Source organism: Mus pahari, chromosome 20 (assembly GCF_900095145.1).
Source record: "Mus pahari chromosome 20, PAHARI_EIJ_v1.1, whole genome shotgun sequence".
NCBI lineage: Eukaryota > Metazoa > Chordata > Mammalia > Rodentia > Muridae > Mus > Mus pahari.
The window spans coordinates 11,173,669-11,193,069 of NC_034609.1; the positions used below are offsets into that span (position 1 = coordinate 11,173,669).

Sequence of the window (19,401 nt, forward strand, 5' to 3'; positions counted from 1 at the left end):
CTGCTTTTAGTTTATAAGACTAGCAAAGCATGGTGGCCCTCACCTGTAACCCCAGCACCTGGGAGGCTGAGGCAGGAGGACTACCATGAATTCAAGGCTAGCCTGGACTATAGGCTGAGAGGGTCTAAAAACCAACCAACCAACCAATCAACCAACCAACCAAAACCTTCTGGACACGGTGGCACTCACCTGTAATTCCAGTGCTTAGGAGGCCAACACAGAAGTGGGAGGATCATGTGTTTGGAAACTCAACCCAACCCAACCCCTAACCCAGTGAAATAATGTGCTCCTGGCCTCCTCCCACAGTGCATAGGGCAGTAGAGGAAGCCTCCTAACATGAGAAGGTAGAGGAGGGGAGGGGCACTAGGGAACTTGGTGGGGGTGGGGCTCTCTTAAGCAGGACACACAGAGCTGCATGTTGACACACTCCTAATGTGCCGCTCGCACCCATCTTCAGGCCCTCCCCAGACATGAAGTTGGATGTCTCCCATCTAACCTGCCACGCTTTGCTAAGGACAGTGAGGTGCTTCCCTAGGAGGACACGCATGACTTCAAGGGATTAATTCCAACCTGAAACTGCCTCAGCAACAGAGAATCCTGGGCCTGGTGACATTCGAGGAAGCGCTTCCTCGACAAGGAGAGCTCAGAGACTCAGGGCCAGGAGTCTCTTGATCGTGCTTCTTCCCCATGGTAGAACAACGGTGCTAAAGGCTGCTGTGAATCATCCCGCGGCTCCAACTCACATTGGGGAAAATTTTCCCCCAAGGAAGACTGTCAGGAGAGGCTTGGGCCAACCGACTGCTCGGGATAGTTCCATCTGGTCAGGATTCCAGGTCTAGGCAGCTTTGTCTAGGATGGTACATGCTGAATTCCTCCCACCCCCACCTCCAAAGGGGGACAGATTGAACCAGGCAATTGACCCACCCCCAAACCTAACAGAGGTGGGTTCTGTCTCTGAACTCGATCACCATAGATCCTCCAGTCGCAGTCAAGGAATCACCATCCTCCAGCTCTCTCTTGAACAGACATTTATTGAGCACCTAGCAAGTGCAAGGCACTGTTAGGTGCCACAAGAGATACAGAGTGACCATATGGTCCCTGCCCACGAGGAGCTCACAGTCTAGAGGGAGGCAACACAGTACACAGTTGGCTGCAGAAGCGAGACACCAATTTGCTGTGGGGCCACAGGATAGCATAGGGCTGCTTCTGCTCAGAACACAAAGAGAACTCAAGGCTGGGCCTTTGAGGAGGCAGGCTGTAGGGCAGAAGGGCATTTCTATGAGAGGAAGAAACATGAACGGGGTCCACGGGTACCTAGATCTGGGTGGCTGGAGTGAGGATCATGGCGAGAGAAAGTAGACAGTCAAGTGTGGCCATGGGGCAGCAGCTGCGGACACAAGGCTCAGAGGGTAGGAAGATGCTCTGGTCGCAGTTACAGATCAGAGGAAGAGGATGACGCAAAATGGTCCTCTAGATGAACTTGGGAGTCCCCCGGAATTAGGGAGAGGGAAGAACTGTAAGGTAGCCAATCAGGGAACTGTGTCATGGAGGATTGTGGGAACAGGTGGTAGGCAGTAGCAAGCCAAGGGCCAAGAAGGATATAAGGGACCTCAGGGTTAGGTGAGAGATGGCAGGATGTAGGCTGAGGTTCTGGGAGCCAAGATCCCACAGGGTTAGTGAGAGGATGTGTGTCCCCGAGTGGAGGGTGGTCAGGAGAGTGGTGACTCCTAAGGAAGTCCAGTTCTAGACCACCTACCGCGGCTCTGCACTCAGGGCGTGTGGCAGTGACAAGCCACCAGGTTTTCCTCTAGAGCACTGAGTCCACCCCTCAGGGCGGTGACAGATTTGACAGCCTGCCTTTTAGCAAGGGCTGCCCTTTTCTCGGTGAGCCCTAGGGGTGGTTCAGCTTGAGAGCCACCTGCTGAGAAACTGTATTAAGGCTAGGCCTTCAAGGAGAAGAAAGGAATGAAGTGCTTCAAGAAGGACAACAGAGAAAGGAAGGCCAATGGCTTTGCTGCCTGTAGCTACTCCATTAACGAGGAGACGGCAACCAGTGATTTCCCAGGCTACTCCCATGTGGTGGGCAGAAGCCAAGTTTCCAAATCCGGGAGGGGTTAAAGAGGGAAGCCAGAGAGAGAAGCATTAGCAACAGAACACAGGGAGTTTCTAACTAAAGGGATCAGAGGTACCAAGTAACAATTTGGGCGAATAGTGCAACTGATGGACCCAGCTGAGGTGGCTCAGAATGCTGAGGAGGGACAGCACAGGAGAGGTGTGGGAAGCAGGTGAGGGCCTGCAGCAGATGCCCCTCCCAGGGGGAGGGCTAGGTACCTGGGACTGGCAAGGAGGGGTGGAGTTCTCTTTCATGCCTTACATGTTCAGCAAGTCCTAGAAATACAGCTGAGCCTGCCAACCACACTGGACCAGGATAGCTATGGCAATACACACACACACACACACACACACACACACACACACACACACACACACACACACAGGAAGTCCGTCAGACACCTTGTCCAATGACCAAACCAAAGGGGCTGGCCACCTCACCCAAATGTCAGGATACACAGGAGGCAGAGGCACTCCACACAGGGAGGAATTCCAAGATGCTCCCAAGTTCACTGAGGAGGCACTGGAGGGATGGAGGTCAAGCATCTACAAGCACCTAGCAGCAACAGAGCTTTGGATGAGGCAAAGAAGCAAGTTGTGAGCTTTCTTCAGTGGCTGGATGACTGGGCTGTAAATGTTATACCTAAATGTGACAGATTTCACAAAGAATCTAGAATTATATTTCACATTATAATCTACAAAGTAATTAATGCCTTTCGGTTTCCTCCAGCTTTCTCCTCTCTCCTATGTGGGGTAAGGGGAAATGGGCAGGTATCTCTCAGAAACAATACTAAGAACACAGAGGCACACAACTCAAAGATCAGGCTAACCGCAGGGCCTTTGAGAGCCTGTGCTCCTCAGGCCAGCATCAGGCTGAGGCAGCTATGGAGTATCCCCGCTCTCCTGGTTCCCAGCAACGCTGGGCTGGGACTGACCATGCCAGGAAGCCCTGGAGGCAGCTCTACCTTGGCACCTTTGCTGTGCTCCCAACCTGAGGCACTGGGTGGGGGACTGTGGTGGGTTAACTCCTGGGGCTGGCCAGAAGTCTCTGTTCTCACACAGCCTGCAGGTCTGAAACCCCCTAGTGACAGATGACAAACAGCTCCCCAGCAGGCTGGATCATCAACAAATTCAGGAGAGAACAGGAAAGTATGGCCACCTAGAAGGCTCTGTTCATCTCCTGAGGGATGCAGGGACCAAATGAACCAAGACACAGCATGATGGCAGCATTCTGTGATCTACACAGTCCCTACACCACCCATAACAAACCAGCACCAAGTCCTCGGTTACTTGCGGGACCGGGAGGAGAAAAATCCACAGGGCAGTGAATTTAACCACAAGGGCCTGGAGACTGCATGGATGGAGAACACGAAGCCCTTTGAAGGTCCGGGTGAGAGCCAAGACGCTAAGAATGACCAGGAAGGGGTTCACAGACACAGACTTCAAGCTACACCGAGAAGAGACAATACTGAGATAACTGGTTCTGAAAGACTCAGGAACTGCTGCTAAGAAACCTCTAAGTAGACAAAAGAAGGGAAATGCAGGGCTTTGATGCCCTTCTGAAACGACTAATGCTATTTACTGGCTTGGGGCATCCTTGAGAATAGAAAACTTTTTGGCAAAGCTGTACAAACTCCATGTGGGGGTCTCCTCATCAGAGGCTTCAGTGCCTACCTTCTCTTCTGAGGCTAAGGTAGCTGTGGAGCCAGGGTGGGAACATGGCGGCCATGGCTGGTGAGTGCACTACAGAGCTATGCAGTCAGGGAGAATGCTGGGGCTGAGTGGCCTCTGAGACTTCCCACCTGCTCCTCAGTCTGACTTTGGCCACTGGTGACAGCCCAGGCACCAGGTGCCATCTAGTGGCTCCACTTCTCCACTCTCATAATGGCTCGCTGAGAAGGCCCCACAAGAGCAGAGCAGGCCAACTCTAGGGATGAAGGCGGGGGAGCACACGCCATGTTTAGTAACAGGACAAATTACCTCAAGAAAATAGACTTTAAGAAGTCTTGCTTTCCTTAAGGAAGCAACTCCTTTTTTTTTTCTTAATTTTTTTTTTTTAATTTTATTTAGAAAGGCTAACCATATTTGTCATTTTTTCTTCAGCTTTAAGGAAAATAGTTTAAAAAACATAAAACTGTAAATACACTCAAGAGTAACTGCTATTAAACAGTTCTGAACAGGCAGAAAACGTACTTTCCTTTTACAGAAAAGGTTAAATCTGTAATAGCAGCATAATTTATATATAGAAAAAAGCTGGCTTTGAAAACCCAGATTTTTGTATACATAAAACATTTCCCTCCTTTTTCTATACAACACAGCAATGCTTTCTGGGAAGGCTTCTTCACATACGGTCCTTCCCACAGCTGGCAGTTTCCCCATCATCAGTGGGCTTTAGCCCAGCCGTCAGTCCAACACCAGGGCAGACAGGGCATTCAGGTCTTTCATGTATGGATGAGCTACCAGGATCTGGTCGATCTTCAGTTTTTGCTCAGAGTCAGGGAAGATCTTCAGCAGTGCCTCCCTCAGCTCGTTGGTCTCCGCAGAAGATCTCTGTGCTGGCATAGGAAGGTTCTGCTGCATACTGGGAAGGGTGGCCAGGGGTGTGAAGTGGGACTGCTGGGGAAGCCAAGGGCTTGAAGAGGCCTGGATCCGGGGTGGAGGCTGGTGGCTGGTGTTGGCTACCTGGGTGCTGGGACTCCGGAAGCCAGGGTCAAATGTGCCCACACTTGGCAGGGCATTGAGTAGCGGCTGCATGTGTCTGTGGATGAAGTGAGAGGGACAGTAAGAAACCCTTTCAAAGCACCTATGGCTAACACCGAAGGCCTAGATGCTAGTTCCATGGTTTCTGAAGGCCTGAGGAGAAAGCTATGGGGTGGTGAAATCGGCACCCAGTACCATTTACAGACCCATAAGGGACCGAGCATCCCTAGATTTGACAGCGCCTCACCAGTCTTTTGTGTTAGGGCTGGCCACACTTGTTGGTTCTGTAAGGTTCCCACTCTTGTGTGCAGGGTCAGCTTACAGAACCGAGGAGAGGCATCTCTCCCTGGGCACAGAGATAAGTCCAACAGGCTCATGGACTTCCTGTCTTCAATGAGCTCTCAATGCACATGCACATGGTGTTATATGTGCATACAGGGGACATCTGTCCTGTTCAACAACTCCCATCAAGTCTAGCTGCAGCTGAGAGCTGGGAGAAACAGCACTGTCAATTTCAGAAGCTCAACAGCCTACAAAAGCGACATTAACCTTAATAGCATCCCCTCATGAAAGAGTAATGGCAACTGGCCACCAAGCACTTTGAAAATGACAATAGATGGGACTGAAAATGACCAGAAGGGCTGATCCTCTCACCAGGCTACTGCAGGAGTGGAACAAGCAGCCAAGAACCCACCTCTAGCTTGACCTGGGCTTTGGCTCAGCATGGGGACCACACAGAGCCTCAAACACAGGCTGTGAGGCCTAAAATGCAATGAGGATTTCCAATATAAGACATGGGGTAGAGGGGAAGGGAGTGCGAGCATGGCAGGCTGTCATCTCCTCAGTGTGGGCCAATGACCCTGTCTGGGATTAACACCTCAACTGTGATAAAACCCAAAGGCTCTGGGAGAAATGATCACCAGATTAGACAACGGAACGTATGCTGGTCTCCATTATAAACTATTCACTATTTCTCCCTCTATGAAAATCGACCCACGTCTGTGCACCATCAAGTTCCACTAGATGGTCACAAAAGGCACAAATGACAGATTAGCAGCCCTGCAAGCTGGGAGAGTGTGTGCCTTCTTCCTTTAGGTACCAAGCCCAACTCTATGCCAAAATCTGCTAGAAGGTCCACAGAAATACAGGTTATTTTGGTTTTAAAACAGAAAAAGATCTGCCACTGGGAAGCTGTGGTTAACAAGGTCACCCAAGAATTCTGAACATAGAAATATCACTTATCAGTGACAGACAAATATGCAAGACAGGATTTTCCATTCAGTGATGGTGAACTGTAGCTGTTGGCTCTCTAGCAATGATTTCTGAGCAGGACATGAGTTCACATCAGCACTGCACACTCAAACAACTCCACAAAGTTCCCACAAAAGCAATCAGACAGCACCGATTGAAGTTATCACCCGCTTGAAAATCTGCTGCTCCTAGACTTTCAAGAGTATTTGTGTTGTCTTAGAGTAAAATGAGAAGGAGTCTCACACAGGGCAGGCCTGGAGCCCCAGGACTCAGGAGGCAGAAGCAGAAGGATCAGAGTTCGAGTTCAGCCTGCTGACACAGAAATGGTCTCAAACAGGCAGACAGGCAAAAGAAAATTGAAAAGCGCATACTGAGGATTAACCTTGGAGTGACTGCTTGATTGGGATCCACATTGGTCACATATCATAAATCTAATTAAGGTTTTAAAAAAATATGGCATTTCTAGTTATTAAGGACAGTAACTGCTCTGAAGCATAACATTCAATTGAAATAATAAACCTTGACATACAAGGGAAGGCAATAAATACCTAAGAAAGGCCTCCTTTCGAAGAAATTCTTCTAGCCGAGGTCCGTTTCTTCCCAGAGGGTCATCAGGAACCATAAATATGTCCCCCACGAATGTGTACTGAAGCAGTCTACAACACAGAAGGTCACAGAGCTGACAAACAGTAGCCTCCCTTCCCCATCCTGGGGCAACAGACAGTCTAAGAGTGATGACTGCTAACTGACCAGGTGAGATCAGTGTCACTTGGGAGTGGACACAGCCACACAAGCAGCTTTTCTCAGCTGGCTGTGTGCCCAGCCAGGCGTCTTCTACCAGATAAGAAACACTGTTAAAGACTGTCTGCTTGGGACTCAGTAGGTGTGCCATGAAGGTCTAGTTTAAGTGAAACTGGAAACAAATGTGTTTCTAGGTGAACCTCTGGAAACAAGGTCCTAGGAGGAGAACCCCAAGGGCGAGCACGCATTACTCATCAAGGACAGGACAGGTTGGAACCAGAGCCTGCTCAGCAGCAAAGCCGTGCCTGGCACACCCGGGGCCATGGGTTCTAGCACCTTACAAAAAGTAAAAAGTAAAAAATTAGCTTGGCCTGGTGATCTGTGCTCTTTAACCCGGCACTCCAAAGCAGAAGCAGGTGAGGTGGAGCCCACCAGAGCTACACAGGAGATCCTGTCTCAGATAAATTAATACATAAGAGTAAAAAAATCCTACTATGTGATGTCTGTCATCCACATTTTGGTTTCTGAGTTGCTTCTCTGACGTCTAGGTTGTTTTGAGACCCACTGTAATTAAAGCATCCTTATGTGCACACAGCAGTACCCAAGCAGTTTAACAGCTCACTCATCAACTGTGCCCACCAGGTCAGAGAGCAACTCTCCTCCACCCAGCACCAAGACTTTGTAGCAATACAGAAGTCAGAATGTTGACAGCAATTCACTTTTATCCCAGAATTCCTGACCAAGCTCTCTCTTTCTGGTAAGTTTCAAGTTACACTGTGTACGTGTCTGTGTGCATGTATGTGCCCCTGCAAACAGGCAGAGGTTAGAGGGAACCTCTCTTCCTGTGTGTAGTTCCAGGCTCTGATCTCAGGTCCTCAGGTTTGACACTGCTCTTCAACCCAAGCCAAGCTTTTTCAAAAACCCTGTTAGGATGTAGCAAGCTATGAGGCTGTACCAGACAAAGGGCAACTGTGAAACCCCAAGGGAGACGAGGCAGTCACATTCACTTCAGGGTTCATATTTGGGGTATGGGCATGTCTGTTTTACTCCTGGAGCCACAGCATGGCGCTCCTACTTGTGTGAAGCAGCTGCTCAAGCACGCAGGTCTTCTGGGGGCTCGGGAACTCAGAGTTCACTGCTCTGCAGGAGCTCAGTCACTGAACACATCTGAGTATCACCAAGAAAGCCTGCACGCTAAACTCATGGAAACACCAGACACTGACACTACAACTTGAAAGACTCACCCTGTACCCTGTTATGTGCCCCCTTCGCTCAGCAAAATGTTTGTGTCCTATGCTCTTGCTGAGTCACAGAACTCCAGAGCCTACACTTCAGCTACTCTTTTTTTTTTTGTTTTTTTTTGTTTTTTTTTTGTTTTTTTGAGACAGGGTTTCTCTGTGTAGCCCTTGCTGTGCTTCAGCTACTCTTAACAGGCCCACCCTGACCCTTCCTGGGTTCATCACCCCGGAAAGCAGAAGCTACACAAAATGCACACAAACTTCTGATCAAAGCAAAGAAGAAAAGATTACCTTTTTGTAATAATTTCTCTCCAGGACACCGACTCAGTCACAAACTCTCTGAAGTTATCATTTGTTACAATTATGCCTCCAGTCTTGTCCGCTAAGTGCAGTAGAAACCTATGGTAACAAGAGGGTTCAAAATGAGCAAAGACCAGGCCTGGTTGGAGCCGCTGGGCCAAGGACATGAAAGGGTTTTCTCTTCTTAAGAAATCGCCAGTTGAACCCAGGATGGAGAGTTAGGCCCCTGTCAACTGAAAATGTTCAAATGATGAATATCTCTGGAATTATTAATGTGATTATAAATCAACTTTTCATGCAATTTAATTCTACAAAAATGATTTTAACTATGAGTCTTATATTTCCTAGAAAAGTTCCTCCAATAAACTGGTAAGAGTGCATGAAGGCTTGAGCGAGTTAAAGGTAACAGGCCTGTGAAATCTCTCATCTTTCAGCTGCTTGACTGCCTGAGTTAGTTCAGTGTTAAGTTACTTAATGGCCAGCTGTGCAATTTTAAAAGCAATCCATTTTCTGTTTTGCTTTAAGAAGACATCAGTCAGATTGGCCTAAATATAGACTCGTTCAGTTATGACAGGGCGCAGGGTGGTGAAACGGTTTGCATTTTAAAACAGTTCTTACAGTGCTGGCAATCAAACTGAGGGCCTAACATGCTAGGTAAGTGTAAGTGAGGTGCAGTAGAGAAACTACCAGGGTGACTGCTCCACAGCTGGGGAGAAGGACAGCCAGAGGCATTTGGTAGAGTCCAGAGAAGAGAGAAGATGCATACTGGCCGTGGCTAGTTTGTCTGTCTGTCTCTCTGTCTCTCTCTCTGAGTGTGTGTGTGTGGGTGCTTGCTACCTACAAGCTAGAATAGTGGGGAGGGAAGAAAGAACAGCCATGTTTCTAGGGACTGGAGGAACCCGGCGCTTACTTAGCTTTGGGCTTTTGTAACCACAAAGGCTAGAGAAGTGGCCCTCTCTGGCAGCCGGGATGCTCTGTGGGTGAGCTTTTCTATCTTCCACAGCAGTCTTTCTATGGTCAGGTTTGAGCTGAGCCAAGACTGTCATTTTGGAGAACGGGGATCCTTTTGGACCTATCACTCACTCCCAGCCCTGTGTTTGTATGTTTGTGTGTGTGTGTGTGTGTGTGTGTGTGTGTTAAATCTCCCAGGTGGGCCTTGAACTAAGTAACCTGAGGATGACTCTAACCTTCTGACCCTCTTGCCTCTACCTTGTGGTGCTGGATTACAGGTGTGTGCCATCATTCCTGGTTTATAGGGTACTAGGGATAGAACTAGGGCCTTATGCTGAAAAAAGTAAGAATGAAATAATAAAGAATTGTGTCGTACTGCTGAAGGTTATTCCTGTTCAAACCCTCTCAAAATCTTTGTGAGTAGCCAGGCATAGTAGTGCACACCTTTAAGCCCAGCACTTGTGGGACAGAGGTACAGAGTGAACCTGTGAAGTCTGAGGACATCCAAGACTACATACTGAGAACCTAGCTAAAAAACAAAACAAAACAGAACTGAAACCTCTGGAGTTGATAGAAATGTTATTTCTTGAACGAGAACAAAGATAATGAAACAAAAGAGACCTCTGGCCTCAAAGGTATGCATGGCCATCCATCTTAGCAGTCTCTAAGTATGAATGACTGCTCTGCTTGGCTATGAATGACTGCTCTGCTTGGCTATCTCTAAGTGGGACTCAAACAACTCAACGGTTCCCAAGATCTCAGGAACCTTAGAAAGTGTGCTGTTTTTGTTACACCCCCATCCCACCCGCCTCACCAAGGGTCTCACATATTCCAGGCTAGCTTAGAATCCACTGTGTAGCTCAGGCTAGCTTAGAATCCACTGTGTAGCTCAGGATGACTTTGAATTCCTAAGCCTTCTGCTTCTACCTCTCAAGTGTTGAGATCATGGGTTTGAACGACCATGATTGGCTGACTTCCTTATTTATGAACATTATAGTTTATTTTAAAGAGCATAAATTTCAATGCTGCTATCTCCCCAAATGTCAATAAAAGTAGATAGGAAGGCTTCTCTCATATCCACTGGGATACACACCCATGTTCTCTGATGCCCAGAGGCTGCGTAGGTCAAGCAAAGCCTCCGCTGAAGCCTGTGCCTGAATCTGAGTCCCTGGCGCTGAGAAGAAAGCTGAGGTGGTGTCAGGACCTGAAGGCTTCCTGCCTGAGCACTCCAGGGCTCCTGAGCCTGTGACAGGGTCCACAGAGGGTCCTTCAGGACAGATCCCAGGGCTGCTCCTAACCCTGTCCATCCCCTGCTCAGCTCCAGCCACACTACTCTCTGATGACACCTCGGATCCACCCTACCTAACACAGTCTCTCTTTCCTGTCAGTGAGTGAATGTCTACTGGGGCCCTAACTCACCTCTTTCCCATTTAACCATGTATCAGCTTGGATAACCAAGCACTGCCTTCCCTGGGAGGGATGTGGAAATGGGCAGGGTAACGCAGAGAAGAAGGGACAGTCAGCCTGAGGGTCCCACACGCCGTGCTTCTTCCTCCAGACACAAGAGCATGAGAACAGAGTTGTAAAGTACACACCACAGGGAAGGGTGGAATCAAAATCCCTCCTTTCGGGGGTGGGGATTTCACCAGGAAACCCGGGGTGGCCTGAAACACAAGAGATCTGCTTGGATCTTTCATCTACAGAGTGAGTTCTGGGCCAGGGCTGCATGGTGAGACCTAATCTCCAAAAAGAAAATCAGCCAACTACACAGACCTGCCTTTTTCTCATCTCAGACATGCTTTATCAAAATAAACCAACTCAAAGCAAATCACCCAAGTTTCTTTTGTGCCATTCCTAAACTTATTGAGTATCTCAGTGGTCTTGGTGATGAGTCTGAAACTGAATTACGCAGGTCCCTTCAGAATGCAGACCTATGCGGTGGACAGGTAGCTGGCTCCTTACCACCCCACTCCCACCTTGGGAAGAAAAACAGCCCTTCATACCTGTCATCATGAGAAGCAATTCTTTCTCCAAAGACCATCCGGGCAGGAGTTAAAGATAATATTCCAAGCTCCTGGAGCTGGGTTAAGAAGTGCTGTTCTGTTCATGGAAGAAGTTGATATGTATTCAGCAAAGACTATCTTCCCAGATGTGTAAATAAATGAATGCAAATCCAAATATTTCACTTGGGGTCTTGCAGAAAGACTCTTTTTCCCAGTTCCTCAACTTGACTAACTCACCGAAAGAAGAAAAATGACTTACACTAAGGCAAGCCCAGCATATGAACTGACTGGGTAGATTTTAAACAAGCTAACAAAATGTTAAACTCAACTGCCTCTAAATGACAACTAAACCGGAAGCCCATACTTAACTAATCCTGCCCCCAAGAACTTTCCCAAAAGTATATACTGTAAGTAGAGCATAAAAAGAGAAATGACAAGGGTCACCCAAAGTGTGGGGGAGGGGAGAAGGGGGGGAGCAGTCTTAAACAGGGGATGCAGGAGTGAACTGCCACTGTTCCAGATGAGAAAGGCTGCTCGTGCTCCAGCCTGGCTGCAGCTTCCTCTCTTGCTCTCAGCTGTCTGTACAAGTATTTACTGGTTTTCGCAGGCTTGAGTAGTGACAGAATGGAGGGCCAGTGCCTTACAGTGGAAAAGCAGTCACAGGCAAGAGAAGCTGAGAGCTGGAGCCTAAGAGCCCTGTGTCTGCATCTCTTACCAAAGTGCTGCCTGTGACCTGCCCTGCCCACAATGGAGGGCTCCCTGCCTCAGAGCTGCATGGTGTGTAAGTCACATTGACACTTAGACAGAAAAGAAAGGAGTGGACCTGCCTCATTTCTTGTGGATCTTCTCCCAAATAAAGGAAGCCGGGAACACTCTGGACCTGCCATCCCCCGTGTCTGAGTCTCACTTCCTGTTTCTGTGCTAGACAACTCTATACAACACTCCCACCTTGCTTTACCTTTCCTTTCTAGGTGCCTGGCATAGCCTTTTCACCTAAGGCAAAAAACAGCCTTAAGTTTCTCTGGAATACTTCACAATTTATATTAAATCTGAACCTTTTGTATAGGGCCTGTAGGTTAGCCACAAAGTACTATAATGGCGAACAGAAATGATTCATAGTAAGCCATCATACTACTGAAAAGATGTATTTGAAGGTTCTCATCTTCCAAGCAACCACTCAAAAACTACTATTTAAATTCTCAGAAGCCCACGCTAGTGGGGGGCATCCTCTCTAGCGACTGTGCTAGGTCTCTGCCCTTCCCTACCTACTTCTTACTACAACACTTCTCAACTGAGGTGTGTCTACACTAGGCCTGCTAAAAGTCCTACTTTGTAGCCAAAGATGACCCTGATCTTCCTGACTTCTGCCCTTCCTCCTCCATCTCCTGAGCGCTGACATCACAGGTGTACACAGCCATACAGAGTTTTCAATTGCTATTTTACCGGACACAACTAATTTAGAATTCTGACATTCAAGTTGTGACCCATGTGCACGATTCTATTCTAAGCACCATATGTTGAAATTTGAAGCATTAAATATCTAACCAGAAATATGGAAAGATCACTGGGCCTCACCTGTGATATTAGGATCCCGTCTTGTTCTCCACTGCGGGACAAACACAGTGATGTTCCTGTTGCCGAGCTTCCAAAAATACTCAACTGCAATTGCTATTCCACGGCAACTAAAGAACTTTTTCAGACCATGGCTGGAAGGAAGGACAATTTCTTTCAGGTTAAAGTGTACAGAAAAATCTAGGTTTTACCACAGAAAAGAACAACCATACAGAGCAAAAACAACACAAACACACTTTTACTTTCACATTTGTTGTACAGTTCGCTGCTTTGTAAAGTTAGACCTGCTGACCAAGCTATTCCTGCAGTTTAGTCAGAGCCCTAGGTCTTTTCCCTGTACTTGACTGACTGAGTATGCTGCTGTGGTGGAGAGTGGCAGGCTTGCTGCAATACTTGTTTACTATCATGGGTTTTAAATGTATTCTGTTGGGGAAAGATCCTATTCCTAAGTTGTGTCTAAGCACCGGCCTCTAAGAACTTTTAACTTCTTTTTTCAGACACAGTCTTTATATGTCATTGAAGCTGACTCAAATTTGTGATCCTCCTGCCTCAGTCTTCTGAGGTCTGACATTACTGATGTATACCTCTACGGAGTGACTATACTGGTGGTAGTAGTTTTTTACTGTGTTGTGGATCAAGCCGAAGTCCTCACACGCTGTTAGCATTCCGCTACCAAGCTCCACTGCCGGTGTACATCTTAGAATTTCTTATGAATTTTAATACAGAATTTGTCCCTCAAGTAAAAACAGTTCAGTAGCTGTGACAATGCCCGTGCTCTGCCTTCCTGTGGTTGAGGACAGGAATAAAGATGTGACTCTGCCAATACCACACTACCCAATGTTGCTGCTGTCTAACGGGTGTTAGGCACAACACCCACTTTCCAGGGAACTAAAAAGTTTCCAAGTTCAAACCTTATAAAGGACAATTTGAAAACAAGAATCAAATGACTAGGGCCACGGGGACTGTACTGAGTGAAGCAAAAAGCAGAGAAAGAGGTAAGCATGCAAGAAACAAACTGGAACCTTCCATCTGTAATTGTCACCACTCAACCCTGCCATAGCAATGTGACAACAGCCAGACAGCTGTAGATGACAAATATGGCTGAGTTCCTGCTCGTAAAACAGAAAGAGGCTGCACTCAGCCCAGTGTGTGATCTCCTGCTACTGAAGTAAAAAAAAAAAAAAAAATTGCACCCAAGTCTGGCAGTTCATTTCAAAATACAAAACAGAAGCTAGAAAGATGGCTCCTTGGGTAAGAGCACTTGCTGACCTTGCAAAGGGCATGGATTCCATTTTGAGCACCCGCATGGCGACTCACAACCATCTGTAACTCCAGTCCCAGGCAATCAGAAACCCTCTTCTGACCAGGCATGTGCACGGTACACATATACACACGCAGGCAAAACACTCATGCACATTAAAAACGCAGGTACACGGCTCCCTCCCATATGAGTACGGCAGGGGCAGCATGGTGTGCTCCCCATGTTTACCCAGATAAGTAAGTAAATGAATGCAGTGAAAATAAACAAGCAAAAACCCTTCCTTTTTGTCTCAGGCAGTTAAACAAAGGTGAAGGAGGGAAGTCCTTCCCATACAATCCCCTCCCAGGTCCTTCACCCTCTGACGGGGCAGAAAGAGCCAGCAAAGGCAGATGCTCCATAATACATGTGCCAGGTGTGCCCATCCTCTGGCTGCTTAAGCCTCACCTACCCTCCAGCCCACTGAAGGCTCAGCCTTGTGGGAAGCAATCCTTCAGAAGACCCTTTCTGACCTTTCACCTCCCAGCTTTTGTCTATTGTGAGTGCAAGACAGAATGGCCTGTCTACAGCATGTGGCTAGCTGGAAGGTGGTGTGTTGGGTCAGACTCAAACCTGGCCGAGTTCCTCATGCTATACTAGAGAATGCTGCCAACCCCATTTGCATCCCTGACCCTTGAGAGCGGGAAGAGCTGCAGACAAGGTTGCAATGAATAGCTGCTCACAGTTCCTTCTTTCTGATAGGGAATTAAAGCCCACTCTTTTTTCCAGAGACCATAAAGAAAAAACTGGGATCAGATCTTATCCCAGAAAACACGTGCAAGCAAATAAGCCAACTGCTGATAGGGTAAGGATGAACCAATGCGACACTCGTTACTGGGGGTGCTGCTGTTGCTTTTCAAGAATAACCCCATCAATTGTTTAACACCGAAGACAGGCCTGGAGTTAAGCCATCTGGTTCTAACATCCCAAATCAAGAGCCTCGCGCTTTCTTAGGAAAACCTGTTTAGTCCTCCAAAGCCTTGAAAGGGCCTCCACGGTCTTCAAAACACAGATACACACACATGTACACATGCTACCCTGGCCTTCTGAGGCGGTGTGACAAAGTTTCTGGAAGCTCTAATGCTGCCCCAGTTTTCAGTGTTCTCTGTGGTAAGATCACAACATTTTTTTACCCTGAAAGTCTCTAGTGTTAAAAACAGTGGTTCAAAGTTTGAGTAAGTGAGTAGATAGATTTATCTAGAAAACCACATAAAAAAGAAAATGGGATGGAACATTGGGGTGTGGTCTGAGTTTAAGCCTCAGCCCCAGGGAGGAAAAAAAAAAAAATCCAACCAAGTGGAGCCAAACAGTATCCTAACAGTAGACAGTCCAGTAAGAATTCTGTCTGAGCCTACTCCTACTACACTGGCTGGGTACGTCTGCTTAGTCCTTGCTGCTTCTGGTCTCTGCATCAGAGGCTGGTGGACAAGGACGTGCAGACCAGTGGTCCACCCTGACCTAGAGAGCATATATTCAAGGTGTACAGAACACAACACCTTCTACTTTGGGGGCCACAGTGAGGCTCCCAGCTCCACATGCAGGAGAGTAGGTGTATCAGCTCTCCAGGGAGAATGAATTCCTCCTGTTCATGCCTCTAGAAACAAATGACCTAGCCATTTTTCACCCCAGAGCAGCAGCCAACATGTCTAAGGCAGAGGAGAGCTGGGTAACAATAGCTATAGCTGTGATCCTTAACCCAGGCGGGCAGTGGCGGGGAGTAGTGGAAAGCCCTTTCTGAGTTAACCGGGACAGCGTAACTTCCACTTAATAAAAATGAGTCGTGGAACTGCTATAGAAAGACCGGCAAGAAAGTGGACAGAATGTACAGTTCTGACAAGTGAACGGGCAAACCCCATCTACACGGAAAATCACCAAAGCAACAAGTCAGGTGCTCTCGGGCTGGGGTTTCAGCCGCCACTGTGATGTCGAGCCAGACACCGCAAACATGTCCACTGACTCACGACTGACTCATTCATGGTGACAAGGGGAAAACGAACCCAAAACATACAGAGTCAGCAGCATAAGGCAGGTGTTTTGGAATTTCTCATCATATACATGAGCTGCAGACATCGTGTCAGACAAAGAAACAGCAACCCAGGGCAGAGCAGGACCGGTCTGCTTCAGGGAGTTCCCCCAGGATACCCTGCTCCTGGTGGCCTCAGATTTCCTTCTCATTTAAGACAGCAAATGGGTGAGGGTTCCTCTGAAGCAATTATTCATCCAATGTTGATAAGGTCTGAACATTCTAATCTTAACACAGGAAGGCCAGGTGCTGAGGAAGGACTTTGGCCCCAAGTCTAGGTGTGACCCTGGGCAAGGTCATGGAAGTGATACCAAATTTTTGCTCCAAAAAACTTGTATGAAGATTCCATCACACACATTAATAATAATAATAATGTACCAGGCTGAGAATGAAGTTTTAGAAATAGTATTTGCCTAGTAGGTCTAAGAATCAAAGTTCAATTCTCACACAGCGGTGCCAAAAAACTTAATTTAAAAAACATCTGAAGCCAGGCGTGGTGGCGCATGCCTTTAATCCCAGCACTTGGGAGGCAGAGGCAGGCAGATTTCTGAGTTCGAGGCCAGCCTGGTCTACACAGTGAGTTCCATGACAGCCAGGGCTATACAGAGAAACCCTGTCTCAAAACAAAACAAACAAACAAACAAACAAACAAAAAACCAAACCAAACCAACCAAACAAACAAACAAACCTGGTCTCAGTTAAAACGATCAGAATGACAATCATGTCATCAAGGTACAAATTTTGATTTGTAACTTCTAGCTCCACTAACTAATAGACAGTCATGGAGCCTGCTATAGAAAGACTGGCAAGAACAGGAAATTTGATTACCTACATTCCATGTGAATCTACTCTGTTTTAGGGTAACGTCCCTTTTTACTGTTGTTTTCTGAGAGTCCCTGTGTAGCTCTAGAGAGCAGCTGGCTTCAAATTCAGAGAGATGCCTGCCTCTGCTTCCCAAGTGCTGGGTCACAGGTGCACACCCTTTAAAAGTGCCGCTCTTAGACACAGACATCAGTAAATCTCAAGAAAGGTCACATCCTCTAGAATCAGTTTTCATAACCAGTAAGTGGCTAAGAGAAGTGGCCCAGTGGCTAAAGCACTTGCTGCTCTTCCAGAGGGCTGGAGCTCAGCTCCCAGCACTACACCAGGTTAACAACCACCTGGACCCTCAGCTCCAGGGAACCCAACCCCCTCTTCTGACATCTGAATGCATCAGCTTGCATGTGCACAACCTCCCTGTGCCCCTATCCACAAACATAGATGGAAATAATGATTAAAATAGTAGGGATAAGGGCTGGTGAGATGGCTCAGCAGGTAAGAGTACTGACTGCTCTTCCAAAGGTCCCGAGTTCAATTCCCAGCCTCCACATGGTGACTCACAACCACCCATAATGAGATCTGACGCCCTCTTCCGGTTCGTCTGAAGACAGCTAAACAGTGTACTTATGTATAATAATAAATAAATCTTTGGGCTGGAGTGAGCAGGGACTGAACGAGCAGGGCCAGTCAGAGCAGAAATCCTAAATTCAATTCCCAACAACCACGTGAAGGCTCACAACCTACTCACATACATAAAATAAATAAATTCATCTTAAAAAAATAATAGGGATAGTAATAACAATTCATCTCAGCAGTTAAGAGCATGTGTGATTCTTCCAGAGGACCTGAGTTCCTAGCATCCACGCCTGATTGTTCACACACAACTGTCTGTTACTACACATGGCATATACACACACAGACAGAAACAAGCAAACAAATAATACTAAACATGTATGTTAATACATGTTTAAGTGATAATCATTGCTTTTCAAAAACAGCAGCACTATATCCAAGTGTTAGAAAAATCTGTGGTGTTTGGGGTGTTCCAGTGTGTGTGTGTGGGGGGGATTAGTATGGAACACATCCTGCCATGGCGAGCAGCATCACTGGACATTCATGGTGACCACTGTGAGAGAGAGGAGCCATTACTACACCAGAGGGTGACGGTTGTTTGCAAAGTACTTGCAGGAGGACTTAAGAAGCTCCCACCCCAAGCACCCACGTAACAAATGAACGTGGGGCGCCCACCTGTAATCCTAGCACTGGCAAAAAGGCAGAGGCAGGAGGAACCCTTGAGCTCCCTCACCAGCTAATTTAGCCAAATTGGTGAGCTCCAGGTTCAGTGAAAGACCCTGATCCCAAAACAACAAACAAACAAAACAAGGGGGAAAGCAACAGATGACACTAATCTTAACCTCAGGTCTTTCTCTCTCTCTCTCTCTCTCTCTCTCTCTCTCTCTCTCTCTCTCTCTCTCTCTCTCTCGAACACATACACAGCATGTGCACACAGCATCACTCCCATGCTCAGCCTTGGTTCATCTGTGGTTTGTTTGAATATCAATTTGGGAAATCTTTCTGTAGGTAGAAAGGTTTTACAAAGGAATTAACTTCTTTGAAATCATGAATAACGTTAACTCTGTGCAGTCAGTCACTCAGTTTAAGAACTTCCAACAGTGAGGAAGTGGAGCCAGCCCCAGGCCACAGGTACCTGAACGGCTCTTCCAGTTTTACTTAAACCAATGTGAGATGACAACAGGCAGCTGCTTGGGGACAAGGACACAGGCACAGCACTTTCACCCTGCCTTTCACTTTCAACCTCTGTCCTCCTGCCGTCACCTTCCCAGGGCTGGGATTAAGGAAGGGGTCACCACGCCCAGTTTACATGGTATGCTGGATAAAACCCAGGGCTTCAAGAATGTTAGGCAAGCATTCTACCAACAGAGCTACATGTATCCCCAGCCCAAAGTGCTAAACTTCTAACATCTACAATGGTGGCACGTTTGGTTTTTTTTTTTTAAATTGTGACAAAATGAAAACATACAATCGATAATTTATTTTTTAAAAAGGAAAAGCAAGGGGGTTTAAAAAGAAGAAAATCAAAACAATGCTTATACTTGTAAAAATTCAGACCGCCAGGCCAGGCATGCACACCACTGAAGTCTTACACGAGGTAGGCACAGACTGGAGGATCTTCATGACTTTGGAGCCTGCCTGGTTGACATTAGCAGGCTAGCAAGGGCTATACAGTAAGTTCCAGCCTCAAAACCAACAGGTCAGGTATAATAGCGCAAGTCTATAATCCAAGCATTTAGAAGGCATGCTAGGAGCCGGGCGTGGTGGCGCACACCTTTAATCCCAGCACTTGGGAGGCAGATGCAGGTGAATTTCTGAGTT

At 47.3% G+C, this 19,401-nt stretch overlaps 1 protein-coding gene across 1 annotated transcript in view; it reads right to left on the reverse strand.

Moving 5' to 3' along the window:
* Window positions 1–4,143: 4,143 nt before the first annotated feature.
* Window positions 4,144–19,401, reverse strand: part of N4bp1 (NEDD4 binding protein 1) — a 44,381-nt gene continuing 29,123 nt past the window's right edge. Inside the window, exons 3-7 of the mRNA XM_021220298.2 lie at window positions 12,872–13,002; window positions 11,297–11,393; window positions 8,334–8,441; window positions 6,612–6,719; window positions 4,144–4,870 (exon numbers count right to left, since the gene is read on the reverse strand). Of these exons, the coding sequence (XP_021075957.1) occupies window positions 4,516–4,870; window positions 6,612–6,719; window positions 8,334–8,441; window positions 11,297–11,393; window positions 12,872–13,002 (799 nt within the window). The 3' untranslated portion in view covers window positions 4,144–4,515. The remainder of the gene's footprint in view (window positions 4,871–6,611; window positions 6,720–8,333; window positions 8,442–11,296; window positions 11,394–12,871; window positions 13,003–19,401) is intronic.